Raw genomic sequence first — 19,100 nt, 5'->3', positions numbered from 1 at the left:
ATCTCCACAACGGCCCCAGCAGCGCTTGGATGCCTGGCTTCACCTTGGGGGTGCCCAGGAGTGGACATCTCACAGGAAAGCCAGGAAGGGTTCCACCACGGTATGAATACAGCACTACGAGACCTCTGGGTAGAAGAACACATTTACATTTACATTTAGTCAGCATAGCAGCTAGTCCATAAATCATGAAGGGAGATGTCATCGTAAAAAGACAGCGGCGCCTATCCTTCCCTCCCCTTGCTTAGGAGCAGTATTATTATATATTAGAAGATCTCTGGGCTTTGTCAGCAGAGATCTATAGATGGTAGATCTACATCACTGGTGCTGTTTCGCTCTTCTACCTGTAAAGTTACCTTTTCCAAGTGTCTCACCTAATTTGTGTACCCCACTAAAAACCAAAGTACGTTGTACAAACAACAGCTGCATCTGTATGTTTTGTCTAAGGGCTATGGTCTGGCCTGGACAAAATAACAAGGGGTACTGTTGTTCGACCGTGCACGTAATGTTCAGTCAAAATCCCAGGAACATGCATAGTGTGAACACAGCGATGAGTTCTCATGTGAAAGCAGTCATTGAAATATTGCAAAAATAAGACTTATAGTAACGTGCGCAAAAGCAGCAGGCAAGCTGCAACGTGCTTAAGCTAAGTTAGTGAAAAACGACAATGTCCCTACTGGCCTTTGTGAATCATCTGTTCATTGCTTTTAAGTTTTACAATTGATCTGTTGTTAGTGCTGGTCTTTGATTTAGAGCCAGCTTGTTACAATATAGAGTGATTTTCTTTTCACTTTTTTCATAGTTGTTTCTGTGAACATTAGTCCTATTTGCTCTGCAGTTATTTTTTCAGCATTTATTGGTGTTCATATTGACAACCTGGACTTTACTCGACACGTAATCCTTTCTTTCCCACTAACAAATGTTTCGATTGTGATGGTGCCAAACAAGTTCAGTCTCCATTCCAGTGTATTGATATCTGACTGTTGGAAAGTAACAGCCAGAAGTTAAACCAGCTGAAAACTGTACTTTTGTTTTTTATTTAACAAAATAATATAAATATAATGGTCACAGTATAATGGGGCTTATTTACTGCGTGCTACAAGTTTTACCTGTAATTTAAATTGTGTAACCTCCTTCTGCTCCACTGTGTCTTGTGATAACCCAGTACCTTCACTTTGCTATTTGATGAAACATCTCTCCAGTCCTTTCATTGCAGTGCAGAGCAGCAGCATCTTTAAAACCCTGCCGGGGAATCAGTGCTGAAGGTCGTGGATTTGGGATGAAGTGTGAATGGAACATAGATGTTGCTTATTCCAGTGGTTTCGTTTTTTACTGTGAAATGATGATGCTTACAACAGTCTGTTTGTTTCACTTTATAATTCTAATTGGGCATATTGTTTCTTCCTAGACTAGCTTGGCTAGATTCTGTAACTGCCAGAACTTTGAAAGAATTAAACCTAATGCGCAAACAAGAAATGGATCGCATACAAAGCGCCAGGTACTTTGTTTTTAGCCTGCACATTTTTATATTTATAAATGTGAAAACTGCACTCACAACTTTATAATAGTCGTACAATTCAGCAAGTTTGAAAAATAGTACAGATGACTTCAGGATACAGTAGGAATAAAGGAATACCACAAATTCGATAATGAAAAACCACAAATTGGATAATGGTAACATCCATTATTTACAGTGCTTAGAAATGGTGACGTGTTGTATGACTGTATGTGTGTATGCATGTACACCACTGTATAGTTATAGTTAGGCCAGAGTTTCCATAGGAAAAGTTGTTCTTGTTTTCTGAATAACTTTGGCGCTGTTTGATGAATCTGCTCAAAACTTTCCAAAACAAAAGTTGATCTAAACTGGCTTCTTTGCGGAAAGGTTTGTGCTGATCCATGAAGCAAGCGAGCCCAAAAAAAAGGGAGCTCAGGAGGATATAAAAGTGCCATTTTACATATTAAATCCAAGAACTTTTCTCACTTATATAGAGAAAAAATTACTGAACAGAATCGCACCATTTTTGGCAACAAGTTAGAACTGTACTCAGAAAACTTGCATTTTGTCATTTGTTGTAATACCCCTCAGCAGTTAATGGCAGTTTCATTTAATTTACCATTTAAAGAGGGGGCTTTGGTTGGACTTGAAAGGGTTAACCCTAAGAAAATGTTAAAGGAATCTGGACGGTTGTGGTAAGGTAGCATTATACTCCTGCAATCCCAAAATATAGGCCGTCATATCAGCAATACTCCGTACCAAAGGTTAAAGTAATGTAATAGTTAGGTGTTGAAATGAGATGAAAAATTTTTTTAAAAGAAAAAAAATTGAAATTTGTCAGTTACAGTTTATTGAACCAAGTAGAACTTGCACCTACATCATGCACTGCTTATGACTTCACATGTTACATCACTGATGACATGTTAATTGTAATTCTACAGACTTCTAACTACAGATTCCTCATCTTTTGAATATTGCCCAGACATCAGACTGCATCCGGGAAACCTAACATAAACATAACATGTGTATTTGTAAAGCGCACGTTCACCCAGCGGTTTCTTGGCGCTGAATAACAGATGTTTATTGTTACCCAACTCAATGGTACTCATTTTATCGACCTCAGATGGATGAAGGCTGAGTGGACCCGCCGGGATTTGAACCTTTGACCATGAGGTCGAACACAGGCCCCTGCAGTGGACGCATTAGTCCACTGAGCCACCAGACCCGGCTTCAGCAGTACCCCTTCTTTATCTGAGCCGCATCCACTTACCACTCTTCTGATTTTGCCACAGTGCCTCTACCTTCTGGAAAAGCTTGTGTCCTTCATGAGTTAGTCAGCCCAGACTCTGAGAATGGGGGCAATGATGCTGGGGATGATATGCCCAGCCTTATCTAGAGGTCCTCCAAGATACCAGTAGTCTAGATGCCTCCCCAGGCACTGGACTAATATCCCATGGGTGCCTGCCACAGAATACGGTGCCTCTTTTGATATGGTTATGCGAAGCGTGGCAAACATTTTTTTCTTCCACTTCACACTTGGGAAGATAAAACTAATGTTCTGTCACAGGTGTTGCAGTCTGGCTAGTCAAGTTCATACCATCTACTCTCACTCAATGAGAAACCCTGCTCAGGCCTGCCTGTGCATCATCACATCTCCAGGCGCCATTGCCCTGCTCCAGGGGACCTAGCTTTACTCACCCAGCATCCCGCTCCTGAGAGCCATGTAACTTCGGCCAGTAGAGTAAACCCAAATGCTTTTCTCACTACTCCTCCTAACATGGAATAGAAGACGGTAGAGACTTCTGGTAAGCAGGTTTTTGACAAAGTCTACAAGATTAGCCCTTCGGTCAGTGAAATCCAGCTGCCTCTTAAGCCACCTCTTTCAAACCTTGTGGGACACTGTGGCTCAAGTATTGCCCAGGGCCCCGAAAGAAGATCAAGCAATACTTTTTCAGACCATGCAAGATGTTCTTGATATGGCCAATTTCACCATCTGCTGTGTACTGGATATTACTCACTTCCCTTGTAGAGTTATTGATATCAGTGCGGCCATTCGAAAGCATGCCTGAATGTTGTCCACTGGCTTTCGGGAATACGTTCAGGCCAGACTTATGGACTGGCGCCCAACCTTTTGGGGAGAAAGCGCACTCGGCCATGGAGTGCTTCAAAGATAGCAGTGCCACAATGAGCGCTCTGGGCCTGTTTTGTCCCCTCATTGGTAATTATAGGGACTTCCAACATCCCAACTGCCCCAGTAGTTGTAGCAATTTACCCAGCCTATTCATGGTTGTGGTACCCACTGGAGAAGGCACGAGAGACAGCGTATAGGCCAATCTTCTGCTGCCCCCTAAGCCTCTTTAGCCTGCCCTTGACGGACACCCTGTCAGAGGCAGGGTCCAGCACATTCTGTCAGGGTAGACTGGTGATAACTTTGGACAATAGGTTCATCCAAACTGTTCAGCATGGTTATGCTTAATCATTTGATGAAACTCTGCTTAACCCTCCACCATTCTCAGACCATCTGTTGCTCTTGCAGTGGGAAATGCAGGCTCTTTTGGCCAAAAGCGGGGGTGTCAGAGCTAGTAGTTGGCCGTGGTTGCTATTACTGCTGCTTCGTGGTGCTGAAAAATGATGGTGGCTCCATCCAATTTTAGGCCTTCACCTTCTTAGTGCCTTCCTAAGGAAGGACAACATTCAAGATGCTTGCCCTGACTCAAGGTCTTGTCTGCCTTTGACCCTTGAGATTGGATGGTAGCACTGGACCTGCTGGATGCTAAGTCCACATTCCTGTGCTACAATCCCTCGGGCATTTTCTTCAGTTCATGGTAGCCCATAAGCATTTCCAGTTCGCTGTGCTCCCTTTGTGGTGGTGGTAGCCTTCTTCCCCAACCTTGTTGACTTGTTGTTGAAGACTGGCTCGCCCCAGGCATCCTTGGGGGTAACTACCAATGTGCCAAAGTCTTACCTGACTCATTCGCAGACACTCCCTTTCACCAGACCGTTTTGTACACAGTACAGTTTCATGCCTATCCACCGAAGTGGAGAGTCAGGACATTCGGACTATGATCCTGATGTTTCAACCTCTGACCTGGATCTTGGTGAAGATGGCTCTGAGGTTACTCAGACTGAAAGCTTCCTGCGTCCTGCTCGTGAAGCACATAAGACGTCATATGCAGGCTCTGTAGTGGGATCTGAAGTCCCAGTGGACACACCTCCGTAGGGATATTTCAGACTTGGTCCAGATTTTGGCGGACACTGCAAAAGATCTAAAATGGTGGGTCTGAGACTGCGATTGGGTCAGCGCAGACCCCTCTCTTTGCCCCACCCAGAGGTCACAGTGGTGACTGATGGACCACTTCTGGGTTGGGCTGGGCAGGGTTCTGCATCTGAACCTGCGCACCCTTCACATCCATGTTGGGACTTTTTGAACTTCCTCCTGTAGCTCTGGATGTCATCTTGGCAGCCAGACATCCCTCAAGTAAATCTGTATATGCCTGCTGTTGCAATATGTTTATGGCCTGGGGCACTGCTAAACTGATCGACTCACTCTTTGCCAAAATGTCCGACATTCTGTTGTGCTGTCCTTGTCCAGCAAGCTCTTGCTTTGGTCACTGTTAAAGGGCTACTCGTTGTCTCTTTCACCTTTTGTATGGTTCCTGGACCAGCCATCATTATTTTCATCACCTGTTGTGAAGCATTTCCTAAATGAATTACAACATCTATTTTTCCTTCTCTGTTTTTTTATGTCTCAGTGGGCGACAATGCCCTCGCATTCCTCGTGTGTGCCTTTTTGAGCCTCTATACAGCTGTTCTCTTCAACTCCTTACTCAAAAGACCGTTTTTCTTGTCACCTTAACATCAGTGCAATGGGTGAGTGAGCATAGGCCCGTCTGTTAATCTACCCTACTCCACTTTCTGCCTTGAGTAGATGGTTGTACAGACCTGAGCCTTCTTCCTTTCAGAGGTAACAACTCCTTTTCCTGTTGGCCAGAACATCACCTATCCTGCGTTCTTTATTCACTGAGTAGATCCGAAATTGGCTCTCCGTTTTAAATTGATCCTAGCAATAAATACTGGGCGGACAATGAGCTAATTTTTGGATTCTGTATAGCAAAGAAAAGTAAGGGGTGGCAGAAAAGGACCATCTTGGGCTCAATCATACTCTACATTAGGAGCTGCTACACGCTCAGCCGAAAGCAGCCTCCTTTTGCTGACTCATTCTACCAGAGCCACGGCTGCTACCACTACGTTGGCACGCTAGGTTTCTGGTCTGGATGTTGGTCAGGCTGATATGTGGGCATCACTCTATATATCTACAAGGCACTATTGTCTAGGCAGCCAGGTCCGCAGGAAATGGCACTTTGCCCACTCTGTCCTGCAGGTCTTTCTGATTTGAACCACTTTACAGACCGACCACTTGGAGGTTTTGCTCTGGTGTATATTTAGATGGCGATGTATCTGCTGGTTAGAAGTCTCTATCAGAAGAACAAGTTACTTACCCACGGTAACGCTGCATCTAAATGCAGAGTCCTCCTTGAGCCTCCCACCTCCCCATTCTGTGACCTGGACTCATCTCATAAATTTATCCCAATGTAGGAATCTGCACAAAGGTCACTTCCAATCTGATTTTGGGCTCCATGTCTGTGGATGCGGATGCAGACAGGAAAGCAAGTGGTATCAGTGTGCATGGACGGCTTCTCATGTCCGACATGGTTTTACGTTGATATGGAACCTACGCTCAGAGGTACTGCAGAAGATTGAACCACAAATGGTTAGGATTGACACCTGGCTGCAATGGTCATATATGGCCCTGTACTGAGAATTACGATGCATCGAAGTGGAGTCTGACGGCAAAAAATTGAAAAATGGAGAACTTAATTTGCAACCCCGATAAAAAAATGGGGGTTTGTATAGATATCTGCTATCATTGAATAAAAACGATATATTTAGCTGGATTTCGGCCAAATGGTAGAGAGGAGGGGATAATGTTGAGATAGCAAGAGATAATGAAATGAATTTTTAGTTATTGAGGGGTGCGAACATTTACAGAATGGAGTTTTATTCTAAGTAGTTGCTTTATAGAACTCCACAACTTTTAAATAAAAAAGAAAGAAATTGAGAAAATAATTTTCGCAACTATGAACACTGTTCATTTTGGATAAATTAGTACAGTAGAAGTTAAAGCATATCAATAATACATTTGTGTGCTGATGTAATTTCAAAAACAGATCAACTTGTGGGCACATATTAGAGAATTTTTCAGAACAAATTACAAGAGAACATTGATGGTCAGGGAGATATGATCTTATATAATTCAAGATTCAAAGGGATATGACCTGTTGCCTGACAAATTAAAGCCACTCATGCTTTAATTTCTACTGTATTAATTTATTCAAAATTAGTAATGTGTATAATTGTGAGTATTATTTTCTCAATTTCTTTGGAGCCAGTAAAGACGCCAACATTCTTTCTTTTAGGTCTATGGCATGTCTGACCTTTATTTTGTTTTAAAAGGCGATTGGACACAGTGCTTTGTAATTGCCTTTACGAAGCCTGAGTGAGGTTGAAACACGTTGCCAGAAAAAATCTGTTGGAAAAATAAGCTGTGGAGTGCGAGCCTTTACTGGATTTCTATTACAAACCCTGGTCTATTGTGTGTGTATCTCACATACACATTACAGAGTGGCAGTACCCTGTGCGTATATTTAGGATTCCCAGCGATAGGAATTCTTCAGAATTTAAGTCACTAATAACGTTGTGTCCCATTTTACAAATTTCCACTAAACTTACCAGACTCATAGCTTTTTCTATATTGGCAGATAATAAAATGTTTTGCAGGGGAGTGAAAAGAACCCCCTCCACTCCACTCTACACTGTTCCACTCTACGCCACTCGACTTTACGCCACTCCATTATCCCCTCCATTCTAGGCCACTCAACGCTACTCCATTCTACACCACTTCACTGCACACTATTTCACTGTAAGCAACTGCACTCTACACCACTCCACTGTGTTTGGTTCCACGCCACTATGCACCGCTCCACTCTGCGCCACTCCACTCTTATGCACCGTCCCTGTTAACTTTTCCTCTTTTACTGCCTTCTATTCTTTTGCCTCCCTTACCTTTTTTTATAGCCAAACCTCCCGCATGACTCCATTTTTTTTTAAAATTTCACTTATATTACTGTACCCTACACCTTCTGTATACCATTCCTATACCCTCTCCCCCTGTTACCTTCCTCCTTTTACTTCTGTTTCGTTGATTTCCCACACGTCTGGTACCCTCCTGCTTTACTAATTTTCTTTTTCTCCTGTTACACTTCCTATTTATATTTTTTTCATCTAAGACACCCTCCTCTTGTTTGTCGTTAAAAAAACAATGTGTCTTCAGATAAGATACTACTTCCACTCTGAAATTGGTGCTCAAGGGTGAGCCCTGCATCTCTTTACCTACACAGTACTTTCCTTAAAACGTCATCATGATTTGCACTATCAACTCCATGCACAAAGATGTCTTCCTGATAAAACATTACCCTATTTTATTTATTTTATTATTTATTTATTTATTTTAGAGGTTTTATATAGCGTTGGCTGGACCCAGAGGTATCAGGGCACTTTACAATTGTAACAGAAAGGTGTTTAAATACAAGTACAGTGTGTATAAGTAGAGAAAGCTGATTCATAAATGAGCAGTCCACATAGGATAAAGGTTAAACTAGATGAAAAAGTAAAAAACAATTGCTAAACACAATGAGATATACAATATAGAGGTCGCAGTTTGGTGGGAAGGTTCGATATAATATACCTAGGAGCAGGAAGGACAAAAACATGAAAGAAAACTGAAGGTCATAAAGTGTAGTAAGGAACAGGAGGTAAAGGAGAGGCAAGGAGGGGAGGTATGGTGATCAGATTGAAGGGGAAGGTGAAGGAGAGGGGGGTCACTAGCCGTAGGCGGAACAACTGGGTGGGGGGATGCTGAGAGGGCGAGGCCACTCTGGAGGGATTAGAAGACCTCCAGTATTTATTAAGTAGAAGAAGTTTGAGTTCTTTTTTGAAGCTGGGGTAGGACGGGTTACAACAGAGGTCTGTTGGGAGGGCATTCCAACTAAGTGGGGCAATGCCTGAAAAGGAGCGTGACTGAGTGGAATTCTTTCTCTGAAGGCGGGGGATAAGTAGGAGGGCGTTAGAGCTTCTCAGGGATCGCGTGCAGCCTGCTTTGGTCAATTTGTTAGCAAGGTATGTCGGTGTGTTTTGGTGGAGGATTTTGTGCGTAATGCAGGCGGTTTTATAAGTAGATCTGCCTTCAATGGGGAGCCATTTGAGGGTTTTGAGGGCGGGAGAGATGTGGTCAAATCGTTTGCAGTCTGTGATAAGCCTGTCCGCGAGGTTGAGCACTGATTTAAGAGGTGCCAGGTGTGTTTTGGGAATTCCGTTGAGGATGGCATTGCCGTAATCAATGCGCGATAGAACAAGAGATTGAACTGCCAGTTTAAAATCATCAATTGGGATGAAGGGCTTAATTCTCTTAAGGTTACGGAGGGTAAAGAGGGCTCCTTTGGCAGAGTTTTTGATGTGTACGTTGAGAGTTAGGCGGTTGTCAAGGGAGATGCCCAAGGATTTGACTGAGGTGGCTAGGGACAAGGGGCGGTTGAGGGCAGTAAGGTCTGTGATCCAATTTTGAATGGGGAGCTGGTTGTTTTTTGGGGAGAAAACAATAATTTCTGTTTTTTAGGGTTAAGTTTGAGGTGGTTCGAGTGGAACCAGGCTTGAATTTTGATGGGGGTGTTGTTGAGGTGGAGGATGTCAGCGTGGGTTTTTATCTTATGGTAGAGTTGTGTATCGTCAGCGTAAAGATGGTAGTTGATCCCGGCTTGTTTGAGAATGAGGGTGAGGGGTTCCATGAAGAGGTTAAAGAGAGAGGGAGAAAGTATGGATCATTGCGGAACTCCTAGAGAAATGGGGGAGGGGTTCGATAAGCAGTTGTGGATTTTAATTTGTTGTTGTCTAAGGACTTTGAGTAGAACAGAATGGTTAACGGTGTCGAACGCTGCGGAGAGATCGAGGAGGAGGATCAATAGGCTAGATTCGCCATTGTCGAGGGAGTGGTGAATGTCATCTACAATGTTAAGCATGGCGGTATCGGTGCTGCAACCTTTCCTGAAGCCTGATTGAAGGGGGTCTAGTAAGTTAAAAAGTTCAATGTGTCTGTCAAGCTGAAGGACACATTTTTCAAGGGGTTTCGAGAGAAGGGGCAGATTGGAAACAGGACGGAGGTTGTTGAGGTCATTAGGGTCCGCAGAAGGGTTTTTGAGAATGGGGGTGATTTGGCCCAGTTGTAGGGAGGTGGGGACACAGCCGGTGGCTAGGAAAGTGTTAATGATCGAGGTCCAGGAAGGGGTAATGATGTGTGTTGAGGTTTTGGACAAGTTTAGAGGGGAGGAAGAGGGTTTAAGTTTCGCAATGATGTCAAAGACATCTCTTTCAGTAACTGGCTGGAAATTATGACAGGCAGTGTTATTTTTAAGGAGAGTGTTATGGAGGGTGGAAGGAATGGAGGGGAATGGGAGATCAGTGTTATGTAGGATCATGAAGGGAGCAGGGGGGTGGGAGGGATGCGGGTGAGTTAGGGGAGATGTCCAAAATGGAGGTAGGGGTCGGAGTCTGGAGGAAGGATTGTTCTATTCTAGCAATTTTTTCAGAGAAAAAGAAGGCTATTTCTTCGCATCTAGTGGTTGAGGCCAGAAGTATTGGAGGAGTGGATGAGGTTTGATTGCGAATAATGTTGAACAGTTCTCTGGGTCTATTTTTGGCTCGGTCCAGTTGTGCTCGGAAAAAGGATGCTTTTTGTTTAAAGATGTGTTTTTTGTAAGATGATCTTGCAAGTCTGAGGCGAGCTAGGTGCAAAGGGGTAGGGTGTTGTCTCCACGTTCTTTCCGTCTGTCTAAGTGAACGTCTTTCATTATTTAGCTCAGTGTTAAACCAAGATTTGGAAGGAATGGTTCTTTAGTTTTTTAGCTTCAGTGGGGCCAGGAGGTCCAGGGTATCCACGACTGCTTTGTTGTAGTGTTCTGTAAGCTCATTCGCGTTCAGTGAGGGAGGGATGGCGAGAAGTTAAGCATGGAGTTTGGATTCCAGTAAATCAGGAGGGATATTATTAAGATTTCTGGACAGTTTCATGGGTTTAATGATTTTCGTGGGAGGGGGGATTGCAGAGACCGCTATAGAGAACAGTATGAAATGATGGTCGGACCAGTCGATGGGAACGATGTTGGATGGGAGGGCTAGATCTTTGCTTGTAATGATGGCATCTAGGATTGCTCCTTTGGAATGGGTCGATGATTTACAAAGTTGCTCAAGGTTATTGGTCTCGAGAAGGTTGGATAGGAGGGTGGAAGAGGGGTTATTGGTCTCATTCCAATGGAGGTTGAGGTCTCCCAGGGAAATGTTTTGGGAGTTGGAAAGTGACGATTGTGTAAGAAGGTCGGATAGCTCATCAACGAAGGGATGTGTATTGCAGGGAGGGTTATATATGTTGTGAAGGCGAATGGGTTGGGAGCTGTGAATTTTGAGTTCAGCTTCGAGGTATTCAAGGGCGGAGTAATTAGTGTTATTTACAAGGGAAAGTTGTAATTCCTCTTTGAAGATAATGGCAACACCACCGCCTTTTTGGATGGGCCGGTCATTCCTGAGAATAGAGTAGCCCGTAGGGGCGAGGAGGTCAAGGATGCTTGTCGAGTGGTCATTGAGCCAGGTTTCCGTTAGGAACTCGATGTCAATGGATTCACTAAGAATAGTTTCAGAGATTTCAGTGGCATGTCAAACTGCGGACCGACAATTAACAAGCATGCAGGAAAGAGGTTTAGGGGGAGTTTTGGGGATTGCAAGGTAGTGGATGGAGGGGAGTTAGGGAGGTGGCCTAGGTGAGCTTGGTGAGAGGGGAGTTTGGCTAGTCCCCAATATGACAGGGATGCTGGAGACACGGGGAGGCTGGATCTCAGTGGGTGAGCATGGAGGGTAGGATTTGCAGAGGTCTATGATCTCCATAGGTGAGAGGGGGCAGGCAGTGCAGAGAGGTCTGTGTGCGCGGCAGTGTAGAGGAGTTGTGCAAAATGGTTTGGGGGTAGTGGGATCAATATGTGTACTGTGAGTGGAGTTTATCCGAAGTTGGAGGGCTCCGTTTTTGCGGGAATAGAAATCAGATCTAAGATGAGCGAGATCTCTAGTCAGAGTGGCGAGAATGCGTTCAATGTTGCCAAGAGAGTTAGATATAAGACTAAGGTGGGAAATTGGAGAAGGGGGAGGGTGCGGCACGGGGTGTTCATAGTAGGGCAAGAGGAGAGGCATGGAGGGGGAAGGTGGGTATATGGCCATAAAGGGTGAAGGAGGGGCAGAATTGTTCGGAAGTAGGGTGAAGGGCGGGTCGGGTCGGGATTGTGGGAGTCATGAGTTTCAGAGGAAAAGAGGATGGGTCTAGGGGAGGAGGTGTAGGGGCTATTCTGGAATAGAGTGAGAGACGGTTCGGGATGGTGGGTGCAATGAGTTTCGGGGGGAGAGAGGATGGGTTTAGGAGAGGAGGAAAAGGGTGGGGTCAGAGGAGGAGGGGAAGGGCACGAAAGTCCGTAGGGGGTTGGGAGTTAGCACACGTGGCGTGGGGAGTGAGGCGTGAGGGAGGGCAGGTCGTGTGTGCGAGGGATTGGGAGCTGCAGGATTAGGGAGGACCTGGGGAAGAGGAGGGACCGCGGGAGTAGGAAGGGCCGGCGGGCTGAGCGGGGGGGTGGAGGTCCACAATTGTATGGCATTGTTGGACGTGGACATTGTCGGCAGAGGGGAGTAAAGGATAAGGGAGAGGGGTTAAAGTGGAGGGCAAAGGATGAGAGGGGGAAAGGTTGTTGGCGGAATTGTGAAGTTGGATGGTCAGCAATTGTAAGGCATTGTTGGACGTGGTCACGTCTGCCGAGGGGAGTATAGGATGAGAGAGAGGGGTTAAAGAGGAGGGCAAAGGATGAGAGGGGGAAAGGTTATTGGCCGACTTGTGAAGTTGGATGGTCAGTGATCTGAAGTGAAATTCAAAGGTGTTGAGGTGGGGAACGGCAGCTTGGATGAGGATGTTTCCGGTTTTAAAAATGGAGATGTCGATTTCCCCAGGAAAGGTAGGAGAGGGAGTCGTGGATAGTTTGTGGCCATGGGGGATTTTGAGGTACTTCGTGACTGGGAGGGATTGTAGGAAAGTGCTTTTCCATTTAGAGGGGCGTTTGGAATAGAAAATGTAGTTGGTAATAATAGGGGCGGTAAGGCATCCCTACAAGAACCTTTGACACAACGTGTTGGAAACAGGCAATTGCTGATGCTAAGCAGAAAGGCGTACATATAATCTAAAAGTCCCATGAGGAGTAGCAAATTAGGTCATAGCATGTGAATCTACATGGAGTATATCTGGTGGAGGCAGCAGAAAGTTTCATCACATTAAAAATATTAGCATAAAAAAAAGGCACGTGTGCTAGGCTTCCTAAACATGCAGTATTGTTCCCTAACCTTTCTTGTTTGGCTTGACTATGAGTGAAAAATCATTTAATAGCACTCTTTGCTTCCTCGATGTTGAAAAATGCTAGACCCTTATTGCTACCAGATGGGAGTCCAAAGGTTTTCTCCATTTATTTCAAAGGCAATATAGGCTTGCCTGTCTCAGAAAGGAAGCTGTGAGGTTGAGACCTTAACATCTGCCATGTTGAATATATGCTTAATATAGCATAAAACAACAAACTATAATGACATTTCAGAATATCAAACTAAAATAAAAGATAAAAATAATTGAAAGGGAGTCTTTAGCCCCTAAGACAGTTATGTACAATTTAAGCAGCCCACCACCACCACCGTATAACCCTAGGCCATGCACACCACCACCATCACCACCACCTCCTCTGCTCACACAACTATACTTCCTCAGTGACCACAGACATTGTCTCATTCTAATCTTACCAACTCATACTAAGGCAGTCCCTATCCCTCTTATTTATTTATTTTTTTTAAATAATTTTTATTGTAGTCACACCAATACAGGCTATTGCATAGATAATCAGTCTCATAAGATTGAGCAGTTACATAATACGAATCGTTGTCTCAAACACAGCCGTCGTGCCCACAACCCGGGGGTTGGGCGGCGATGATTTCACCACTCTTCCATGCCTGATGTTAAGAACAAAGGAGTAGCTGGTGTCTGGATCATGTGCATGACTACTTTTACAATTCTGCTCAACAACGCGCTTAACCCCAACTCCCATCCCCTGTGCTAAAACCTGACACCCCCCCCCCCTTACCCCGCCCCACCCCCCACCCCCCACCACCTGTCTATGGCCTTTGTAATGATCATTCCTTCTTTCCTGAAGCGCTTACTTCGCATCTCCCGTATACCTGCTGTCGCTGGGGTATTAGCTTGCTCCTCCTGCTCTGCCTGCCTCGGGGGCCTCCTCTTCCTCGTCTGCCTCGCTATCTCTGAGTGCTTGTACCAGCACTTCCCATGAGGTCGCTGTGTCAGCCGCTGACTGGCTAGGGGTCCTGCGCGCAAGCTGGTACCTGTGTGTGCTGTCAGCCGTTGCCCATTTCAGAAATTCCTGCCGCCATCTCCGTGGGGTCGGACCCACCCTCGCTTTCCAGTTCCTAGTGATCTCCCTCTTAGCTACCATCAACCCCATATCAATAAACTTGCTCGTGAGTTTGTTTTTGGGGGTGTGGGGGAACCAGTGTAAAAGACACTCCGCCGGTCCATAGGCGATGGACCTTTCAGTCACTTCGTTCAGCACATCTCCTATGGCCTGCCAATAGTCCCTGAGGGCCGGGCACGCCCACAGCATATGCACTAATTCGGCCCCCTCCTCCGGGCACTGGGGACAGGTCGCCGTTACCGCTCCGAAATACTTCCTGATCCTTCCCGGGGTCATGTACGCCCTATGCAGTACATAATAGTGGATCAGTTGAAATCTAGCGTTTCTCGTGCTGTTGCGAGCCCTACGGATAAGCTGTGCCCATGTCGTGTCAGGTAAATCTTTACCCAGGTCCGCCTCCCATTTGGCTTTCAGAGCTGTAAGAGGAGGGAGATTCTCTCTCACCATTCTATTGTAGAGGCACGTCACCGCCTTGAGTGTACCCGCTGACATCATGGTGTATTGGCACGCAGCTGCCGTCTCGGGTTCCTCGAGGCCCGTGCCCCAGTGGGCTTGCACTGCCCTGGTTACTGCAGCGTGAAGTAAAAACCCCCCTCTCGGGATGTTGAAACGCTCCATTAATTCTTGGAACGGGAGTAGCGTGCCATTTTCATAAAGGTCTCCGATCACGTGCACCCCCGCTTCTTCCCACCCCTGCAAAGGCGACCAGTCTCCGCCATGCGGTAATGCTGTCAGCATGCCCAAAGGGATCTCCGGTGCATATGGGCGCCGAATCCCCGCCCTCTTCTGCGCTCGGTTCCAGCACTGACGGTACGTGCGTTGTTCTAGCGACAAGTCCCGATTATCTAACCGCTGATGGAGGGTAATATACGCCAAGACGTGCCTGGGCGTCCCCCTCAAGCTTTCGTCTTCCGGGCCCCGGAATACTCGTGCCACCTCTTGCGTGAGGACCTGTAATTGGGCCGCTAAATAATAAAGCTCAAAGTCTGGTACTGCCAGTCCCCCTTCATCTTTCGGGCGAGAAAGCGTTGCCAGCGCCACTCTGCACCGTCCCGCTCCCCAGATGAACGTCGTAATCAGAGATCTAAGCTGCCTGAAGAAGGAGCTAGGTATCCAGATTGGGAGCGTCCGAAAGTAATACAATAATCTCGGCAGGGCAACCATCTTCAGCAAGAAGATCCGGCCTGCCACCGAGAGCGGCAGCGTGGCCCAGAAGGCTATACAGCCCTTTAGTCCTCGTACGCATCGCCCCAGGTTACCCTCAAGCAAGTCTTCCGGCTGGTGGTAAATATGGACCCCCGAGTACTTAATACTGGCAGGTTCCCAGGCCACCTCCGACCGGTGTTGCGGCCGAGCAGCCCCCACCAGTAGGGGAAACAAACTTGTCTTGGGCCAGTTAACCCTCAGGCCCGACATCGCGCCTAAGCGCTCTAGCAGCGCCTCCGCGCCCTGCAGGTCGTCTGCACCGTCACGGAGGAATAGTAGTAGATCATCGGCATAAAGCGAGATGAACTGCTGCCCGTCTCGGGCCCGCACCCCGTGGAAGTACCGCCCTGTCCGGGCCTCAGCCGCCAATGGCTCGATAGCCAGTGCAAATAAAAGCGGCGAAAGGGAGCAACCCTGCCGAGTGCCTCGTTCCACCGGATAGCGGAGGGACACCGTCGATCCCACTCTCACTCTCGCTATCGCCTCCGCGTAGAGGACCTTTGTCTAATGAATATAGCCAGCTCCCAGACCAAAGCGCTCCATTACAGCATAGAGGTAGTCCCACTCTAGACTGTCGAAGGCTTTTTCGATGTCTACCGATAGAACTAGTTCAGTCCCAGCCCCCCCCCTTCAACTCGTACATGAGGCGAACAAGCCTTCTGACATTGATTGTGGTGTTACGCGTCGGTATAATACCGTTCTGGTCTTCGTGCACCAGTCCTGTCATGTGTGGCAGGAGCCTCGCCGCTAGTATGGAGCTCAGGATCTTGTAATCCGTGGTGAGCATAGAGAGCGGCCGGTAAGACGCGGGGTCGCTACACTCTCTGCCAGGCTTCAGTAGTGGTACTACTAATGCCTCTCGCATTGATTGCGGTAGACGGCCCGTTGCCTTGGCCTCTTTGTATATGGTCAGGAGTCTCGGTGCCAGCGTGTCTAAATGTTTACTATAGAACTCTATGGGGAGTCTATCTATCCCTGGCGATTTGTTACGTGCCATACTCCGCACCGCCTTCCTGATCTCCCCCAGTTCGATGTCCGATCCCAGGTCCTTCGCCTGCTCTGCCTCCAGCCGTCGTAGGGGTAAGCCACTCAAGAAGGGTTCGGCCAGCTCCGTCCGATCTCCCGGGGCACTCTTGTACAGGCCCTCATAATATTTTTGGAATCCGTCAACTATACCCAGCTGAGTATGTTGCACCATGCCCGCTGTATCCCGCAGTTGAAGTATGGGAGAGTATCGCCTAGTGGGGTTCGAAAGCCACGCCAGAAGGGTGCCCGCCTTATCACCGTCTACGTGGGAGCGCAACACATAACGCTTATAGTCAAAGGCTCGGAGCCTCTCCACTTCAGTGGCCACCGCTTCCCTAGCCGAGCAAAGCGACTCTTGGAGTTCTGGGTGTCCGGGCCGTCCCCTTTCCGCCTCCCTCAGCTTGGCATCCGCCTTAGTCAAATCGTCCAGCAGCACTTTCCGCACGCCTACATAGTCCTTGATACAGATACCCCTCACCACCACCTTAAAAGCGTCCCATTCCGTTGCCCTAGAGGTTGCCGTCCCTTCATTTTCCGTGAAATATAAGTCCACCCCCTCCGCCAGGGCCGCCCCGAATAGGGGGTCCTCCAGTGTCTCCGGCCTCAGTTTCCAGATCGGGACCCTGGGCCTCTCCGCTACCCATGCTAGGCGGATCAGGAGCGGATTATGGTCCGAAATCGTTCTCGACAGGTATTCCGATCCTGTGATGTATGGCAACACCCCCCGGGAGCATAGTATCGCATCTAATCGGACATGTAAGTCATGTAGCCCGGAGAAAAAGGAGTAATCCCGGTCAGTCGGGTGTTGTCCTCGCCATACATCGGTCAGTTCCCAGCTCTCCTGCCACTCCCTCCTACCTCTAGACAGTCTGTGTACAGGGGAATCGTGTAGTGGGGGGTGGGATCTATCCAATGAGGGGTCTGTAATGGAATTAAAGTCGCCCCCCAGCAGGACCGGGCCCGCCAGGGAGTGAGCCAGCGTCCCCGATAGTGTCGCAAAGAAAGCCAGCTGGTCAGTATTCGGGGCATATATACTAGCTAGTACTACATCTCTGCCTTCCAGCTTCCCCTCCACCACTACATACCTCCCTTCCTGGTCCACCCATTGGCGCGTGAGTTGGAAAGGTGTGCCTGCTCTAATCCAAATTAGTACCCCCCTAGCATAGGCCGAATAGCTGGTATGGAAAATCTGTCCTCGCCACCTCCTCTGTAGCGCCGCCCCCTCCTGTTTTGTGATATGCGTTTCCTGCAGTAATGCAATATGCACCCCCCTCCGCACTAAATAGGCATGCACTTTATGTCTACGCTGCATGGTGTGTAGGCCCCACACATTCCAGGTTATGCAGTTCAAACGATTCGCATTAGCCATTGTCCCAGTGATCCGGCTGAAACACGCTCTTCAGTTCCTGCCCTTCGATGGTGGTGGTGCCCCCCCTGAACAAAACAAAACCTCCCAACTGTCCTGCCCATGGCATACCCAGGGTCAATAACTTGAAAGAAAGTAAACAATCCCCAACTGTGGAGCCCCCCCTCCGCCCCCAGAACAGGCACCAATATCGAAATATCAGTCCCCATCCAAACTCCCGCGCCTGATTGACCCAGGTCTCAACTACACAGCCGTAGCTGTGGGTGCCTTAAGGGCCTACGGAGCGCTGCCTCGTCCAGAGGGGGGCTGCGCTGCCCATCTCCCCGCTCCCTCCCCAATTCCCCATGACCTCTCTGCTCTGAGCACCCCAGTGTGTGCCCGACCTCCTTTTAGGCATGGAGTTATGTGTTCCCCCCCAGCGCCCCAAACATTACCCATTGTTGTCTGCTGGCAGTTTTAGATATTCAGGATTTCATCCGCCGTCTGCGACGTCACCAGCCGTCCCTCGGTCCGATGGACCCCAGAAAGATCTGATTCCGAGCCTGAGGCCGAGACATGAGTGTCCGAGTCCGTGGCGCACTTAGAGCTGGGGCCCTCAGCCCGCCCTAGCTTCCCCACTTCCAATAATGCAGCCTGTCGTTCTGCTTCAGTCTGGGAGGCCGTCGGCCCCAGCTTCCCCTGCCTTCGTTTCCTCAACCTCTTCGATTTCCGCAGCCGGGTTGGCGAACGCTCCCGCTCCTTTTCCCGCTCCTCTCGTACCTTAGCACCATCAGTTCCAGCTTTGTATGTCTCCCACCAGTCCCAGGCGTCCGCTGACGTGCTAAAAAAAATCGCCTTGTCGTCCACTACCACTCGGAGCCTGGCTGGGAAAAGCAAGGAGTAGGCGATCCCTTCAGCTCGCAGTTCCTTTTTGATTGTGAGGAAGGAGGCCCGCTGCTTCTGCTTCTCGAAGGTAAAATCCGGGAATAGCGTGACCTTGCTGTTCGCGATCTGGAATGGGCCATCTTCTCGGGCTTTTTGCAGGAGCAGATCTCTGTCCTTGTGGTGAAGCAACTTGGCTATGATCGGTCTGGGCGGGAGCCCGGGCTTGAGGGGCCCTGAAGGGACTCTGTGAGCACACTCCAGAGTAAAGAATGGCGAAAGTCCTTCCGGCGCTACTACTGTTTTCAGCCATTCATCCATGTAGGCCACCATGTCACTCGTCCCCTCCGTCTCCGGCACGCCCACAATCCGCACATTACTGCGTCGGCTCCTATTTTCTGCGTCCTCCGCACGCCTTTCCAGGGTGCGTATGCGGTCCAGGGCCTCCACTAGTTTACCCTCCAGCACTTTGTGAGCCGGCGCTAGG

General features: G+C 47.9%; 1 protein-coding gene across 1 annotated transcript in view; it reads left to right on the top strand.

Annotated features, from left to right (window-relative positions):
- Positions 1 to 19,100, top strand: part of KIAA0753 (KIAA0753 ortholog) — a 294,415-nt gene that overhangs the window by 166,805 nt on the left and 108,510 nt on the right. Inside the window, exon 11 of the mRNA XM_086954540.1 lies at positions 1,406 to 1,495. Coding sequence (XP_086810666.1) covers positions 1,406 to 1,495 — 90 coding nt within the window. The remainder of the gene's footprint in view (positions 1 to 1,405; positions 1,496 to 19,100) is intronic.

This window comes from Lissotriton vulgaris, chromosome 2_1 (assembly GCF_964263255.1).
Source record: "Lissotriton vulgaris chromosome 2_1, aLisVul1.2, whole genome shotgun sequence".
Taxonomy (NCBI): Eukaryota; Metazoa; Chordata; class Amphibia; order Caudata; family Salamandridae; genus Lissotriton; species Lissotriton vulgaris.
Note: the sequence above shows the minus strand (reverse complement) of the source record. Positions and strands in the feature narration are given on the sequence as shown.